This window comes from Neltuma alba, unplaced genomic scaffold, assembly GCF_004799145.2.
Source record: "Neltuma alba isolate B1F8T4 unplaced genomic scaffold, ASM479914v2 tig00003722_pilon, whole genome shotgun sequence".
NCBI classification, from domain to species: Eukaryota; Viridiplantae; Streptophyta; class Magnoliopsida; order Fabales; family Fabaceae; genus Neltuma; species Neltuma alba.
This window is the reverse complement of record NW_021633403.1, coordinates 35,071-54,179: the sequence shown is the minus strand read 5'-3', so window position 1 is coordinate 54,179 and position 19,109 is coordinate 35,071. Positions and strand designations below refer to the sequence as shown.

The window sequence follows — 19,109 nt, the reverse complement described above, 5'->3', positions numbered from 1 at the left end:
GACTGTGGAAATCTGCGCAAGCTCAGTTTCCCCTTCACCACGCCAAAACACAAATGTGGAATGTTGGCCATTCGAGGTTGTGAAGACCCTAATCCCACAAAAAACTAAAACTGTGCAATTCAGTGGAAAGGAGTTTCAAGTGAGGAGATTTGATGGCCTTCATAGAATTAGAGTTATCCTCAGAGACAGAGCTTTACAAAATTATTTGGAAAATGATGACTGCCATGCCTTGTACTGCAATATTACTCTTCCACCCAGCTCACCCTTGGGTTCCTTTCATATCTTGCCAAATTTAACCATGTACAAATGTAATAGTTTGCACACTTACAGGGTTTCAAAGCAATTCTTGAAGTATACAGGATGTGGTAAGAGTACTAATGAGACGATCCTCTTCGGAAACAAGATCAAGACGATCCTCCACTTTCTTTAGCATATGTTCAAGGGTTCAGCTTCCAGTGAATAAGCTGGCTTTCTCTGCTGATCCCTTTACATTCATAGCCTCTGAATTCCCCGTTAGCATTCAACTTTCTGAAGACTGTTTTCGTTGTTTTGATCACAATAAAGGCATATGCCATCTCAATAGCACCGAAGGATTTTATTGTTCCAAATTCAAAGGTATGCATATTAACTATAAACGTAACTCTGCTTATTTCATTTTCTTTCTATTCTAATCTAATGAGCTCCAATACTAACTAGTCCATTTAATATTTGCTCCTGATAACTACGCTAGATGATCAGGAAAAAAGATGGGCTTTGATGCTAGGATTGATCATAGGTAATTTACTTCATATTTTCTGTTTTCATTTTCAGCTATCTGCTTTCCAACATAGTTATTTAGAAGCCTGTATTACTACATATATTATTATAGGTTGTTATCAAGTGTAAAATGCATTCACATTATGAGGTTCCCAAGAAACAATAGGCAGAAGAAACTTCGGGTGAAAAGTCTAGGACAACATTCCCTTTTCAAAAGGAAGAGATTTAAGAATTGATCTTGGACAGGTAGTTTTGGGATCATTGTATTAGCATTGGTGCTCGTTTTCCAGCACTACAAGCAAACACAGAAACATGTCAGCCTACAATGAGCGAGTCATACCCAAATGATGCGGATCCAGACAGTGGTAGACGCTTCTTCGGAGTCCCAATCATCTCCACATGGAGCTTCAAGGGGCAGCCAAGAACTTTGACTCCTCCAACAAACTTGGAGATGGAGGCTTCGCCTCTGTTTCCTATGGTCATCTTATGAATCACTCTCATTTCTTTTAATATAATCTTGTATTTTGCAGTTTTGAACTTTAAGCTATTTCATTATAGGGAAGCTTCAAGATGGGTGTGAAGTTGCAGTGTGAAACACCTATTAAACCACAACTACAGTGAGTGGAACAGTTCATGACCGAAGTTGAAATCCTCACTCGCCTGCATCACAGAAATCTTGTCTGCCTCTATGGCTACACTTCGCGTCAGAGCCATGAGCTCCTTCTTGTCTATGAATACATCCCAAATGGCACCCTTACCAGTCACCTACGTGGCAGCTCTGCAAATCCTGCATTGCTGACATGGCCTGTTTCAATCAAAATTGCCATAGAAACTACCAGTGCTTTAGCTTACCTTCATGCTTCCGGCATTATCCACCATGATGTCAAAACCAGCAACATTCTCCTTGACAAGAATTTTTGTGTTAAGGTTGTGGATTTTGGACCTTCTAGGGTATTCCCAGATGATGTGTCGCATGTTTCAACAGCACCACAAGGAAGACCAGGCTATCTTGATCTCGAGTATCACTTTTGCTTTAGGCTAACAAAACAAAAGTGATGTGTAAAGTTTTGGGATTGTGCTATGGATGATATCTTCAATGCCAGCAGATAATATTGGAAGGAACAAAGATGAGATTGCATTAGGGAGTCTTGTAGTAAGGAAGATTCAGAAGAATGAATTTGAGGATTTGGTGGATCTAGGTTTGGGGATTGAGAAGGATAGTGAGGTAAAGAAAAAGGTGGTTGCAGTGGGAGAATTGGCATTTCAATGCTTGTAGATAGATAAGGAGACAAGGCCCTCCATTGATGAGGTTTTAGAGATTTTAATGAAAACTGAGAATGGGCAAAAAGAAGACAAGAATGCAGGGGAAGATGGTGATGGTGGTGAAATTTTAAACAATAAAGCAGACATACATGCAAGACCAGTGACTTCACTAAGCTTTGTTCAGGCAAAGTTGTTCAAGTCAGCAACTTCACAAAACAACGCGATTGAGAGATGGGGAAATGGAGGAGAAGTTGATTAGGCAAAGTTGTTTAGCATCTCATCTCTAAGCTTTCTATAATTTATGGTCCCTGGTCCATGTTTTGCTGCGTTGGAAGCATCGTTGTATGTTATTCCTCATCCTTGCCTTTCAAGCCAAAAATTAAGTGTCGACCATGAATATTTATATTAAACATGAATATAGTACAAAATGTATTATGTACTATTCCATAAAGCCTTCTTGCTACTCCTCCGGTCTATTATAAGACCCAAACAGATTAGGAAGTAGTTAAGTTAGTTATTATAATAAATTAAGTGTTGTCATTCTAAAATATCCTTGTAATTAAGTATTGTAAAACTATCATTATTAGAAGGATTATCTTAAAGGCTAAATATAAGAGACATTATAATGACCAAATAAAAGTCATTTTTATAATAAGGACCAGTATTACAATTGAAAATCACTTATAAAGCACGTTCACATAAACCAAAACAAAACTTCTCTCACATATATACTTCGTATTTGTAAATTATGATTGGAAAGCTATTTATAAGCTATTCTAAAGGGCTCTAAATTATCTTTCTTTCAGCTATACGCATCAAAATTTACGCAGTGTTGGTTTATAAGAAAGAAAGGGAGGGAGATATCTGTAATGTGTTTGTCTCCCATATCGTGTGCTCTGTCTTTGGTTTGGTGTGTTTAGTTATCTTTCCTGATTGGTGTTCTGCTTTTAGACGCACTACTATGTTACCTTAAACACTGAAACATGTGGAACAACATTGTCTCTACCTGGTGTCTGTGGCATTATCCTCACCTTTAGGACACTTTTCTGGTCGTTTCTTCAACAAGAGGTGTTTCAGTGTCCAGGTTTGAGAAGATCAGCAATGACTAAACTGCCAGACGAAATAAAAAAGTGAACTTGGCGAATGGAAAACTACAAAGAAAGAAAGGAAAGAACAACAGAAGACGAATAATTGAGCACTATACGAGTTGTTTTCCCGACATATTTAAATAAGATACTACCCGATACTTAGTATAAAATCTCATTTGATTTTATTTTAGTCATAAATATAAGACCACAATCTATTTTGTCTCTCATATTTGTTTATTTTTTCCCAAGATAGTTCTTTTAATAATGATAATTCTAGCCAATAAACTTGATTAGTAAAGATATTTTAGAAAAAATAATACATATTTATTACAAATAACTAACTTAACTTATTTTCTTAATATACTCAAATTAATCAACTAGTTCTTATATTTAAGACCCGAGGTAGTAAAATAAGAACTCACAATAACCATACTACCAAGCACACACCATTAAAGGGATTGATAGACTCATTTTTGGGCTTGGTTCATGTCTCTTCAATACACAAATTATTTTTGGCCATTCATCCTTTTGAAAACTTTATATTCATATTAGCGTGTTAATTATCATTATGTGAGAAATTCCTTCATCAAGAGCATAATGAACTTATGACTTTCATTTCATACTTTTTATATTTTTCATACTTATTAGACACTTAAATTTATATAATATTGTGATTGCCAGTTATTTCTTTGATTTATTCTCTATAAACTGATCTTATTTATTTGGCGATATTTGGACAAGTTTGGACATGACCTAATGCATATACTCCTTCGGTCCTTAATATAGACCCAATTATTGAGTTGGTTTTGGTTCTAAATATAAGACCTATTCTCATATCTATTGTTTTCTCTAAAATTACTCCTATGGATACTCCCTCAACCATATCAAGTAGAAGAGGGAGAGGAGGTATTAAGAAAGATGATTATGGTGTTTTAGGAAAAATGTGTCACATTTCTTATAATTAACTAACTTACCTAACTTCCTTAATCTAATCAAATTAGTTAAATGGGTCTTATATTAAGGACCGGAGAAGTATTAATCAAGTTCAAGAGCCTGTGATGAAGCACATTTTGTTGAAATTAAAGACATAGACATGTGTTCTCATTCACTTTCTTCATGGTTGATTTTAACATGTATAAATATATTTGGATATTTTTAAAAAAAAGAGAATATGGTTTGACGCTTATAATAGTGTGGGCCAATCGGCTTTGAACTCACCCACACACTTCCCGTCCAAATTTATCGCGCGCTTTTGTTCTCGTTTTGTGATATTTTCGATTTCCCAACGTCTATACCTCATCTTAAAATAACGTATTTTATATTTATTATCTATTTCTTTTTTTATTTATATGCATTAAAAATATTCATATTAATGTCAGTACATATGATTATAAAAGATAATTTAAAAAATTTGATGCATATTTATTATAAATAACAAACTTGATTAATTTTTTTAATTTGAAAAATTTTAAGAAAACATTTTTTGAATTTTAAAATTTTAAATCAGTTTTATTTACTACTCTTTTGGTCTTAAATATAAAACTCTTTTTATAGTGTAATTTAAGATATATTTTTTTGGATTTTTTTCTCAAATTTGTTATTTAGTTTTTATATTAATTGTTAGATATGATGATGATGATGATACTCCCTCCGTTCTTTATTATAAGAGACAAATAACCGAATTACATTGATAAAAAAAGCAGTTAAAATTAGTTAAGAACAATCAATGTGTAAAAAATATAATTTTTTTTTAAAAATACCTTCGTTAATAAGGAGAGAGAACAATTAAATTATTAAAAGAAAGAGAAGTGGGAAGGAGAGAGAGTGTGAGTTGGAGACAATAAATATGGGTAAAATAGGAAATCAACACAAAAAAATAGAGACAACTTTTAAGTGTCTCTTATATATAGGAATATGCTATAAGTATCAAATATCTCTTATAATAAAGAACGGAGGAAGTAATATCTCTATTTTTATTTATAAGATTTTGTTTATAACCTATAAATAAAATCTTATAAATAGAAGATGCAGGAGTAATAATACACATGGTGATGGTACCACACTTCTCTGTGCATACGGGCAAGCCGGAAGTGACCAGTAGCAAAGTTCACAGCGTGTCGTATTGTGGGGACCACTGAAAAGTCATTAATTATTAATTTGGTGATTGCTCATAGCTGCTGTATGCAATTACAAAGTCATATTTAGCCATAAGTCTACAAAATTTATTACTCTTCCCGTCTTAAATATAAAACTTTTATATAGTGTATATAAGAATTTTATATTTAGAATTGGAGGAATATTTTTATGTTTAAAATATAAAAATCAGTTGAGAAATTTATTTTGATTCCAAATACAGGACTTAGTTGATTTTGCTTCACAACTTTAAATTTAGTTTCCCAAACAACAATATTGATGGCATATAATGAGGTGGGTTTTCATCAATGAAAAAAAGTTTCTAATGTAAATGAATGAGGCATTTAAAAAAACTCAACACATATTTATTATAAATAAATAACTAATTATTTAATTTTTATAAATTAGTTGTCTTTTCATAGGACAAGACGCCACACATTCATACTTTACACACCCACTTAGTGGTTCTTGACTTATAAATTAGTGATGCAATACTTCTGTATAAGATTGAAGATAATAACTAATTTACATATGTTAAAAATTAGTTAAATTAATTTTTTATAATGAATATGTCTTGATTTTTCTTAAATAACCTATTTAATCACTTGTATTATAACCATCTTTTCATAAAAATTCTCTTAACATTCCCACCAATTGGCATGGTTTAAAAAAATTATAAATTTCAGAAACAAATTGGATGGAACTCTTATATTTATAATCAACACCAATTTTCTAACTAGTTCTTACATTTTTAAATGAGAGGAAGCATATATTTAAAAGTTATGGCTGGTCTAAAAAAATGTTATCATGTCTAGTAATTGTTTAAAAATAGTAATACATGTACAAAATTAATTAATTAAACCCACCCTCACAGATGTATAAGGACATTGTGGCGTGAGTTTTTACTAATTTTGGCAATATGCTGAGATAGTTGAGAATGCGTGCGCTTGGAGCACCACCTCATTTGTACTCTGGCTAATCAGAATATAACAACTCACAACATTTTAATCTTAGCTGGCTGCCAGATCATCTCTAATTATTAAGCAATTAAGATTTTAATTAAAATAATAATTATAAGAAAAACTCTCGGGGATTTTAACTTGCATCAAGAAACTTCAAATTCAAATTTCCATCGAAGAACCCTAGCCTCTACATTTAACGATCGTCCTCTTCCGTTGCTCTGCAGCCAACACTCTTCTTCGTCCACGAATCTTCGCCGCTCAATGCACTAGCCGTCGATTACTTAGGGAGTTGATTGTCGGTCTCGCCTTTGCCGGTAACTTCCTCAGCCCAATGGTTCCCTTATCTTCCTCTCCTCTCTTCTTTTTCTAATCCAACCTCACGCCAATCCCTTCCTAAATTATCCCCGTGATATTGTCGTTGAAGGATTGAAGGCCACAAGGTTAGGGCCATTAAGTGTCTGTGATGAAGTTGAATGAGGAATCAATGATGGTGCATTCTAGCTTATTAGCATTGGAAGGCCACAATATTCTCTTCTATTATTTTCTTCGATTTCAATTTGTTTATATATGTTTTAATTTGCTAGTTTATTAAGGTATGTTGTTTCTACCTAAAACTTCTTGATTATTTTATAATTTTACAGATCTAGTATTCAATCAAATGTTGATGATGGATAACCAACCTCTAGTCTTTGATATTCAATTTGGTCATTCCTCAATTTATGACCTTTTGGTGAAAGTCAGCTAATGGCACATTCTTGAACATATGGGAAAAAAGCTTTATAAAAGGATTTTGAAAATGCATCTTCATGTTCTGTGTCAATGCTACTGATTGATATTTTTTTTCAATTGTTTGTGCACTCCAAATGATATTGTTGCTATAAATGCAGGAGGTATGCTGCAGCAATTGTTTGGATTAGATTGAAGTACATGTATCCAAGCAAACTTTGGGCAGGATTAAGGGACGAGATGGACAGAGAAAAATAACCGAAATGGGTCAAGGCTTCTGCTTAGCTGCTGTAGTAGTTAGGAGTGAAGGATTGATTTAGTTTCATTATTTTATTAGGGATGGACATGATTCTGCACATTTGGTTGGTTTGCTTCTCAAATGCTGCATTGCATCGTTCTGGTCCATCAAGATCATTGTATGGTTGATCATTTGTATTTTGTAAAGTAGCAAAGTTCAATTAATTGAGATGTTGCTTTGCTCTCCAGATTTGACACAACAAGAATTTTTGTACAGTTGTTCCCTTCACTTTTGGAACTCTTTGTTATGAATTTTGACATAACTATATCTGGGAGAAGAATCAAGCATCAAAACACCAAATCAAAGGCATTCCATTGAAACAATCAACTGTCATGTTACAATACCAAATTAACAACATTCAATTGCAACATTACATAAAACATTTCTGGACAGCAAGTTACATATACTAAATAGTAACCGCCTGTTATAGCAAACTGTGCCAACAAACTAGCTAGTCAGCACCAAACTCATCGAAGTCAAACTAAAGTCATCATCCCCTTCAATTCTCAAAAGCTTTCCATATCAAAATCACATTGTTAGCCATTATGCCTCGTGTAATGAATGATTTCAGGAAGGCCACGTCCTCCTCTCACCTACCCAGCTTGCCATGGTGTATAATTCTCCTCCCCTGAAGTTAAAAAAAAAAGGTTTAACATTGATTGTTAATTACAATGAAAAAGCAGGGGCTATCAAGCCAGACAGCCAGGCAGACACTAGGTAAGTTTCTTTATGATCTACATAGACAACTCACTCAAATGGAATTTAGGCCTAAAAATTCTGCAAAGAATCAAAAACAAAATAAACATCACAAAATTTATGTGCCTGAAGTACGTGAAAAACAATCTAGATGTGCAGGTTGAATAGAAATTATTGCAAACATAGTAACCATTACTAGTAAAATGATTTCACATAAACAAAACAAGGCAGCTGAAATCACAAATATAGTTAAACTCACCATCCATAAAAACGCCTTGTAGAAGATATAAAGTTATAAACAATGATATTCGTTCAACGTCCCAATAATCTTCAAAAATGCAAGTACTTCGAAAAATAATAAATAAATTGAATCAAGTGCCTTGATGATATGTATGATTAGTCTTATCGCACCTCAGTTCATTATGAATTAAGTCAAATAACAAACATCTCGTTTCAGTGAAACTTCAAGAATCATAGTGAAATGATTTTTTCGGTAGAGGCTCTGGTGGTTGCAACACTCTAGGTAGGATTTCTAAAATACTTCCACGGTTCATACTTTTGATTTGAAGATAGAGGGACTGTAAAGGGGTTATTAAAAGCTTTGAAGATTGATTTTAAGTTAGGGTTTTGGGCTTTCAAACATGATTTCATTACTCACTTGTATCCACAAATCAAAGCAAAACATGACAAGGGGATCGTCAAGAACCTTCAGCCTTTAGGGCTTAACCATCGTCTCTAATCACAACACGGTCGCTAGGGAGAGGAAGATGAGGATAAATAGCCTCTTGTTCGATCAAAAATAAAAGAAAAAGGAAAGCACAACTTGCAACTTACCCACCGCAAACTCACCGAGAGACCTCCAGCCTTAAGAGCTCAAGTTTTGTCTCAGGTCACCAGGAAGAGGGCAATCGTCGTTGAATCTCGAATGTAGAGGACTAGAGGTTAGGGCTCTTCGATGGGAATTTTCTGACGCAAATTGAAATCCCTGAGTTTTTCTCTTAATTGAAATCTTAATTGTTTAATAATTAGAGATGACCGAGCAGCCAGCTAAGATTAAGAGCTTGTTTAGATTATCATTTGAAGACCCAAACGTGCTTAGGAATTTGTGAAATGAAGATTTGAAGCTCATTTGTGATTTTTTGCTTGTTTGGGTCATTGTTTTTTAAAAAAGCTCATAGCCAACTTATCACCCAATAAAGCCAACGCTACTTTTTGCTGCTTCTCCCCCCTTAGTATCGTATCTAGTGTTTTTTCACATGCCCATCTTCTCCTCCACACACACCCTTTCTCTCTCTTCCCCCTTTAATGAATAATAAAATCCATGTTAATATTTTTATTTCATTTTTAGTTGCTATTATTTTTATAACTAATAGTCTCTCCTAAAAAAAAATTAAAACAATTCACTAATTAAAAATTATAATTTTTATTTTCATTTTCATTTTTATGTTTGACTCATCAAACTAAAAAATTATTAAAATTAGCTTTTTAATTAAAATATGACAAGTTATATTTTACAAATTTTTCAATAATACTTGAACTCCTTTTAAGTCATTCTCACAATTAATTTTAATATTTCTCTTAAAATTATTACATTATATGCATATAATATAAATATGTATTATTTAATATAATTCATATCTTTTTAAGTCATTTTACATCCAAACTTACTTTTTCATTAATTATCTAAACAAGTTTTAATTTTTTCAACTGACTTATTATAAGCACCTATCCAAACATAAATCGTATTACACTAACTGACTTTTATTCTAATTTCAGTTACAAAAGTCAGTTAGACTAGAACTCAGTTTTGCCCAACACCAATCTAAACACACCCTAAAATGTTGTGACTTGTTATATTCTGATTGGCTAGAACACAAATGAGGCGAGGCACCCGGTGTACGTAAGAATTTCTCGAGATACTTGGGTTGAGGAATTTTAATTATCTATTCTCAATCAGGTTGAGATTTATTTAATAAACTAATTATTGGGACCAGATATGGAGAATAGTGATTAAAAAAACAGAGAGCAAAAAGAGGACGTAATTATGATTATGTCTCCCTAACGGTTCCGAATCAAAAGCTGACAATCATCACTGTTCACTTTGGGGCAATAATCTCCACAAATCAGACACAATTTTAATTAATTGATTTTCATTCCAAAATGATAATAAATATGTTGGCAAAAAAAGATGATCCATAGTTAAAACAATTTTCACCATCTTACAATAGGTATTTTGATTTAAAAAATAAAATATTTGGTTGACATATATGTTCTCAAAATAAAAATAAAACAAATAAATCCAAATAACACATACCAGGAAAAAATTTTAGTTTACTTCTTTAATTTAATAAAGTAATTTTTCCATTTTTCTAATATTAATACCGTTAATCTAACATGACGATTTTTTGCACTGATCATTGTTTTTTTAATTATTCAATACAGTAGTATTTATAGATTTTTTTTTAAAAATTCATGTAAAAATATTAGAATTAGATCCCGTAAAAGAAGCTTTATGAAGTTAAGGAAAAAGAATTTTGTACGAAATTAAAGAACTAAAAGTGCAGTTTTTATCAATATATTATTAATAATACTTTCTTTCCAGGTGCAAATTTCGAAAAGATTATTTGCTGCGAATGTTCATCGAATAATAAAATGTTCACCACGAGTTGCGATGCTTATATATTAAATTAAAATTAAAATTACTATATAAATAAACAGCAATGGGAATATTAAAATTAAAAACCGCGTGAATTATTAATTTCTCTGCTTTTTGTTGAGAAAAGGACACGTGTCTCTCACATTCATCTTCTCGGTCTTGGTCTTTCGGCTAAGTCAACTGCCATTTCGTAGAGCTACAACCACACCTTAGCAAGTTATTGCTTGAAATAACCATATATAGTCTCCATAGACTAAACTTGTTCTCTGCGAGTGAGAGTTTCAGAAGAAGATCATGGTTCTACCTGTCTATTTGTTCTTCTTTTTCTTGTTCTTGTTTTATGACCATTCTGCTTTAGGAGATGAGTGCCCAGGTTTCTTTGACTGTGGGAACCTGGGGAAGCTCTCGTTCCCTTTAACCACTCCACAACGCAAAGACTGTGGGATGTTGCCGATTCATGGCTGTGAAGACCTGCAATTCAGGAAAAAGATGTTTCAAGTGACGAGAATAGAACCCGGGTTGACTCCTAAAGTTGTCGTTAGAGACTTGTATTTGGAGAAGCGTTTGGCAAGTAATAGTTGTGACGCCTTGCGTTCCAATATTACTCTTCCTCCCAACTCACCTTTGGGTTCCTTTTATATCTCTCCTTATGTAACCATGTACAGTTGCAGTAGTCTACTCAATCAGAGTCTTTCAAAGCAATTCTTTAACTATACAGGATGTGCTCAAAGTAAGAATGAGATCTTTTTCTTCCAAGCGCAGGATGAGGATGACCGTCCAACTCCTTTAGCAAGATGTCCAAGGGTTCAGCTTCCAGTGAATACGATGGCTTTCTCTGCTGATCCATTTACATTCATAGCTTCTGAATTTCCTGTTGTAGTTCAGCTTTCTAATGACTGTGCTTCATGTGTTTCTGACAAAGGGATATGCAGGCTCAACAGCACTGGAGAATTTTATTGTCTCAAAGGTATGCATTACTTAGTACAACAAATGAGAATTTCTCTGGTACAGTTAATTTTCCTCGTTCGTTTTTAGATGGCCACATGTATGCCTGTCAACTCTGCTTATGTCTTTCTGACAACGGCTCCTGCCGTCTCAACAGCACCAGAGAATTTTACCGTCTCAAAGGCACGCATAATAATTAAGTAACATGTTAAATTTACTCTATCTTTTTTCAGAGGCTCATATTAACTGCTTGCCAACTAATCAAATGGGCTCTGCGTTTTTCTTTTGTGGTTTTAAATCTAATATTATCAACTCTGATACTAATTTGTTCATTTCGTATCTGCTTCTCTTAATTGTGGCACATATGAAATTGAGACAGAAAGACGGGCTTGGAAGCTGGGATTGCTAATAGGTAATAGATTAATTATTTAGTTATTAATTATATTTTAAATATATATAGATATAATAATTTCTAAAATAAAACAAATTGCGTTTTAGATTTCTTTTAAAAATTTTCATAATTGCAATAATTTGTAGAATAAAATAATTTGTTGTCTACATTCGTGTATAATTGTAATTTTAAAATACAACAAGTCATTGTTTATTTCTATATTATAACCGGTAAAAATATCTTGTGAATTGCACCAGAAATTAAACAAAATAGAATTATTTATGCTTTTACAACATCTAGATAGCATTACATTTTGTGAAATTACCACTAAAAACATAAATCCACATATTGTTCCAAGTACGATTATTTTTGAGAAATTATCAAATTAGTATTCATTAAATATTTAAATTTTATTAATTTTTATGATTGTTTGGTTCGAGAAAAGCAGAGGAGAGACTAAAGATTTTAATGAAGTTCTTTTCCCATTGGACTAGACATTCAATGAAAACATCACTGGACAGATAGTGCTTGGTGATTGCTCCATAAATAGTAAAATTTGATTATACTTAAGCTGACCCTGATGATGAATACAGATACTAGGAGTATTTTTAAAATCATTATTGATAAATAATAAAATTAGGCGGTTGCCGTGGTCCCGTGGATAAAACTTGAAGTTTCCTGTATACTGTGTCCTTTTGTGGTTGTGGGAACTTCAAGGTGGAGGGCAAAGACTTGACCCTTATTTTCCTGTCCACTTTTCCAAATCTTGATCCTGGTCAGTGTCCGAGTCAATGAACATAGTAAGCACACAGATTCATTCTATCATTATTAACACAAAAGGTTAGCCGAAGATAATGTTTGTGTCACGAAAATCCATGTATTTTGGCTGCTAAAAAGTATGAAATCTCTATATAGGCACAAGAAATCTTATTTGATGACGAAAGAGCACAACAAATCTTATATTAATTGACTGTATACGTGGCTATTATAATCCTAGAATTAATTAAAATTTCAAAGCTCTTCCTCTAATTATACAAAACAAATTCAGTTACTTGTAATTGTTGTTTGTTATGTATATTTTTCCTTCTATAAATATAACTCTCTCATCAATGAAATGCAAGTTATTCCATTTCACCAAATTCTGTCACATGGCATATATATAGGTGTACCAAGTGGAACTGTTGTGATTATAATTGGTTTGGTTGTTATTCTATTGCGGAACAAACGGAGACACAAGTCTTTGGGCTCACAAAATCAGTCAAGAACCATTGAATCTGATAATGCTCACTCAAATGTAATCCTAGAAGGTAGACACATCTACTTTAAGTTCCCTGTCTTCTCCTATGAGGAACTCGAAGAAGCAACAAACAAATTTGATCAATCAAGAGAACTTGGAAGTGGAGGCTTTGGAACTGTTTACTATGGTAAGCCACCTTAAAAATATGTATTGAGAGTTTCTTCTGTCAAAAATATTCATTCTTACATAGTTGAATTTTGAAGTTATATTATCGTGTTTGGAAGATGCATTATTAACTTGTGTTAGTGTAGATATTGATGAAAAGGTGTTGATTTGATTTTAAACGATTAGGAAAACTTAAAGATGGACGAGAAGTTGCTGTTAAGCGGCTGTTTGAGCGCAACTCATGTGTACAGCAATTCATGAATGAAGTTAAGATTCTAACACGCTTGCGGCACAAAAACCTTGTGTCACTTTATGGCTGCACTTCCCGTACCAGTCGTGAACTGCTCCTAGTCTACGAATATATTCCAAATGGAACTCTTGGTTGTCATCTTCATGGAAATCTAGCAAAACCTAGTTCACTATCGTGGCCTTTGAGGATGAGGATTGCCATAGAGACAGCAAATGCATTGTCCTATCTCCATGCTTCCGGCATCGTTCACCGCGATGTCAAATCCAGCAACCTTCTTCTAGATCACCATTTTTGTGTCAAGGTTGCTGACTTTGGTATTTCCAGATTGTTTCCCATGTTTGTGTCTCATGTCTCCACAGCTCCAGCAGGAAGCCCAGGTTATCTGGACCCCGAATATTACCAATTCTGTGAGCTTACTGAAAAGAGTGATGTTTATAGTTTCGGAGTCGTGCTGATTGAGCTCATATCTTCTAAGCCAGCTATCATTGTTACAAGGGCCAAGGATAAGATTAGTTTGGCAAATATGGCAGTTAAGAAGATTCAAAGAAGAGCGTTTACTGAGTTGATAGATCCTTCCCTTTGTTTTGAGTCTGATGACAAGGTTAAGGAGATGATAATCTCAGTGGCAAACTTAGCTTTTCAGTGCCTGCAGAGGGATGGAGAGCTAAGACCTTCCATGGATAAAGTAGTGGAGTTTCTGCAGAAAATTGAAAATGGGAAGGATGATTATCTAAAGCACCTAGAGTTTCGTGGTGCTGGGTTTTCGAACTGGGAGATACATACATCTCTCCCAACCTCACTACTTTTGGATGGAACTAGATCACTAAACGACTCAATGCCACAACTCCCTCCCCGTACAGTATGATCACTATTGTAAAATTAAAGTTGTTTTATTGTACCTAAGGGGGTGTTTGGTTACCTTCCAAAACACTTTTAAAAAGTACTTTCATATAAGTTGAAATCAAACTCCTCTTATATAGTTATTTCGAACTCTATAATATAGTTCTTTCCATATTCTCAACTACAAACATAATAAAATCTATTTTATATTTTAACCATTTTGACAATTATATTTGTTCGCTTTTATTTATTGGGTGTTTGTGATTACTTCCAAGTATCACTTTTACACTTTAATTGTCTTAATCCTCTATAAATTATATGAATGTGGGGCAGGATTGTTAAGATATTTATGTTATTATGGGTCATTAACTAAAAAATTATTTGGAAGAACCAATATTTAAGATTGATAACTGAAAAGATTTAAATGTTTTTGCATTGGTGGAAGAATAATTAACTTTGATTCCAATCCTTTTAAGTTGAAAATTGATATTTTTAGCATTTTCATCACTATAGTAATTGGAAAATCATAAAGCCATTTGAATGAGACTCTTAACGATTACTTGAAAAAAAAAAATCCAACGTATATATTTGACAATCAAGTATATTACCTAAAAATATTTGACCGCTGTTTACCGGGAAAAAAAGTTATCAAATAGTTTTAAATTTCTGGTAATTAAAAAAATCTATTTAACAGTTGACTAATATAAACATCAAATAATTACCCATACTTATTTGATGGTCGACATATATAATAATCAGTAAATAAGTCTATTTCATCTATTCGCTGGGTGGATAAAATTTTGCTGTTGTAATACATGCAACCTACATTAATTATTATTTTATTAACAAGTATTTTATTACAAGTGTATTTGAGAAGTTTCTTCTTCACGAGAATGGGAAGGCCACATTTTCAGGGGTGAATCATGGAAATAGCGAAGAAAATGAACATAAGAACAGAGAAGGAGAAGAAGGAGAAGGAGGCAAGGAAAAGGAAGAAAGGTGCCAGAAATAACAAGAATATGAATTGAAAACGCGTTTTGAGTATTTTAAAATCTTCAGAAACTCGTCAACATCAAATGCATCTTTTTTCTCCTAACTTGTCTTCTTTTTCTTCATTGGACTCCAATTATCCAATCAAGTTTTTAACGTCTTCGACCACACATTAAGTTCAGATAATGCCCCTGGTGATTGCTCCATAAAAGAAGTAAAATCTAATTATAATTGTTGACCCTGATGATGAAATTCATTAGTGGCAAATATATAATAAAATTAGGTGGTTGCCGTGGATAAAACTCGGAATTTCTGTCACTAGTCTTTTTGCCGTTGGGTGAACTTCGGTGGACGCAAAAGACCTTGGACTACTCAAAGTCATTCTAACATGACATTTGAGGAAGCTGAGTAGGAGCGGGTTAGCCTTATTTTCCAGGCCTCTTTTCCAAGTCTTGTTCTAAGTCAATGTCCAAGTCAACTAGCGTAGTAAGCACTCAGATTCATTCAACCATTAATAACACAAAGGATTAGCCAAGGAGATCATTTGTGTCATGAGAATCCGCATACCTTGGCTGCCAAAAAGTATGAAATTTAGTATGGTTACGCCTGATTCTCTACTTCCTTTACTTTGTCTGTGTTGTTTTCTACTTCCTCTCTCAGTTGCCTGTCCACCAGGGCCTTTTCCCTATGGAATTCTTGGGCATATTTACTTCCCTTTCTTTATTCCACTTGTAGAGAAGCGGTCATGAGTGGAGTGGGCAACCAAGGAGGAAGCGATGGAGACGGAGGAGGGGTGTCAGAGATAGCAATCAGGGAGGGGGAAGGGAAGGAGAGAAGGAAGCAGGGATGGCGAATTCACCAATGGACTTCATTTTTGGGTCTAGGATTGGAGGTGTGAAGGAGTTGGAGGGTGTGAAGGAGATACCACAACCGGTTATCAATCAGAGGGTGCTGTCGCTCTCGTACAGAGAGAAACTTCTCTCTTTAGGGTGTGCTAGTTTCTTGGTGAAGCATGATGAAAACGAAGATATAGTGAATGGATGGAGGTCTTTTTTCATCAAGAAGAACCAACAGACAGAGGATGGGTGAGTGGTTGATACGGATTTGGCTGATAGAGTGGAAATAGAAGGTATAACTATTAAACCAAGGTATCCCATATTGAAGGTGACTGTGGAGCAATACACACTGTGGTGCCAACCCAAGATGAACTCACTGATCATCAAACTCTTAGGGGCGCACGTCCTGAAGAATGTTCTCATAGATAGGATTAGAAGGATGTGGAAACCAAAAGATCCCATAAAGGTTACTCCTCTAAGTAATGATTATTTTGTTGTGTCTTTCACTACTAGAGAGGATTGGGACTATGCTTTTCAAAAAGGGTCGTGGATGATTGATGATCACTATTTGTTGGTTCAGCGATGGCGGCTAAACTTTAACCCTAAGAAGGCAGACACTCAACAGAAGATAGCTGCTTGGGTGTGTATTCTGAACCTTCCACTAGAGTTTTATAACTTTGAATCATTGGGGATATGATTGGCAAAAGTATCAAAGTGGATCATTCAACCTTGATATATGATAAAGGAGAATTTGCTCGCATTTGTGTTGAAATCGACCTACAGCAACCTCTATTGTTGGCGTTCATAGCTTTGGAGAGGATTGGCAGTTTGTATATGAAGGGTTACACCAAGTATGCTTTTAGTGCGGGAAATACGACCATGAATAGCATGCTTGTCCTCAAACTGTGAAGAGTACCAAGACGATGGCCACACCAGAATATCTTGAGATTCAGAGTGCAAGCCAAAAGGAGAAAATCAGGGATAATCATGAGCAGTCGTAGAGTGGTGAAACTGACGACGGAAGTACTAGATATCCACTTGGGCTTGCAAATGTTGATTCGTCGAGACTTCAGTAGGAGTTCAACTCGCCCGAATATGCAGGGATCTAATGAAAAGAATCACGGGACGGATTTGAAGGGAATAAATAATGGAGTTCATGAAATGGATAAGAAGGGATTTGGGAATGGAAGGACCCAAAAGAATCAATCTTGAGTCAACGACAAGGATGAAAGGAAGAAGGTGTATAGGCCAATTGGTGTTCAGAAGGATAAAAGTGAAAAAATTGTTAGGATTTGCAATCAAAAGTTGTGATTTTGGAAAGAAATTAATAATAATTCCAGCATTGGACCATGGTGCTGGGATCTAAAAGGAAAATTGTACAAAAAATGAAAGTCAAGGGCAAGGAGAACATTCCTGACAAGTCCAAATACAAACTCAAAGTGAGTATTAATCTCAATGAAAGCCTAATAGTGGTCTACAACCCTTTTATCTCATTGCAAGATGGGCCATCTGCCATAGAGGCCCAAAACATGATAGTTTGCAAGAAGCAATGCGCTAATGGGTCAGATGAGAATTTACATAACACTACTCAATCTAAGCAAACCTAAGTGGCGTCGTCAACTAGTGAGGATGTAAGGATGATTGTGCCACCAGAGATGTTGATACAGGTTAGTGATATGGGTTGCAGGATGAATATTGTGCAGGGGAGGGACATTGAAGCTTCACCAACTCAAACAATTGTTTCCCCATGAATTACATGACATGAATTTGAGGGGTACAGGCGCGAAGTCATTTTCTAGCTTGATACAAGAACCGAAAAAACATTTTTGCTTAGGCTTTCTAGCATTAATTGAGACTTGATTGGATAAACAGAAAACGGAAAAAAGGATAGGTAGACTTGGGTTCCAAGACTACACTTTCATTGAAGCTGAAGTCTATAGTGGTGATATTTGGTGCTTATGGAATTCAGGTGTCTGTAAGGTAGAAGTATTGGAAAAGCATAGACAATATTTACACCTATCTATTGAGAATTCTTATCGTGATCACTAGTTAATGAATATATGCTAATCCGCATCTGGTGTCGAGACGTGCTTTACGGTACGAGCTATGGCTTGAGCGTAACATTCATGGACCTTGGATTTTAGGGGGAGATTTCAACACCACTCTTTTTTATTTTGACAGATGAACTATGGCTACTAATGGTGTTTCCATTGACAGGGACTTCTGTAGTTGGTATGAGGAGTCAAGGGATATCAGATCTTAACTGTGTAGGTCTGTAGTTGGTATGAGGAGTCAAGGGATATCGGATCTTAACTGTGTAGGTCCTTTTTTCACTTGGAAATGAGGTAGTACAGAAGCTCGACTAGATCGAGCCTTAGCGAATGACAAGGGGTGTAGCCTTTTCCCAAATGCACGTGTTTCTCATTTACCATTTTACATGTCAAACCATCATCCTCTCTTATTGCAACTTGATTTCACCACCGAGCATCCTAATAGGCCATTCCGCTTTATTGCATCTTGGGTGCTGTGCATGACTTCCAACACTTTGTTCAGGATAACTAGAATACCGATGTTGAGTGGAAACATAATATTACTCAATTTTCGGAAGCTTGCAGCATGTGTAACAAGCAAGTATTCGGCCATATAGAGGGTCACAAGAAGAAATTATTGCGTTGCATGGATGGAGTCAATAAAGCTCTAGGGAGAGGAAGGAATATCGAATACTATGAGGATCTCCAAGCTCAATTATGGAAAGAATTAGAGGTTATCATGCAAGAGTCTCTTCTATGGGCACAGAAAGCTTGTGTGGATTGGTCTGTGTATGGCGACAGAAAACACAACTTTTTCACTTACAAGCAAATGGTTGTCACAAAGCTA

At 34.7% G+C, this 19,109-nt stretch overlaps 1 protein-coding gene and 1 long non-coding RNA gene across 2 annotated transcripts; one reads left to right on the top strand and one right to left on the bottom strand.

Moving 5' to 3' along the window:
• Positions 1-22: 22 nt before the first annotated feature.
• Positions 23-11,042, bottom strand: LOC114742356 (uncharacterized). Its single transcript, XR_003739862.1, has 3 exons — positions 10,972-11,042; positions 5,676-5,684; positions 23-32 (listed from the first exon to the last, which is right to left on the bottom strand). It is a non-coding gene; the product is annotated as an uncharacterized LOC114742356 (long non-coding RNA).
• A 324-nt stretch (positions 11,043-11,366) lies between these two features.
• On the top strand, positions 11,367-14,621 carry LOC114742355 (LEAF RUST 10 DISEASE-RESISTANCE LOCUS RECEPTOR-LIKE PROTEIN KINASE-like 1.2). Its single transcript, XM_028930627.1, has 4 exons — positions 11,367-11,545; positions 11,903-11,935; positions 13,078-13,338; positions 13,503-14,621. Exons 1-4 carry the CDS (start codon positions 11,404-11,406, stop codon positions 14,429-14,431), a joined length of 1,365 nt encoding a protein of 454 aa, XP_028786460.1. The 5' UTR covers positions 11,367-11,403; the 3' UTR covers positions 14,432-14,621.
• Positions 14,622-19,109: the final 4,488 nt, after the last annotated feature.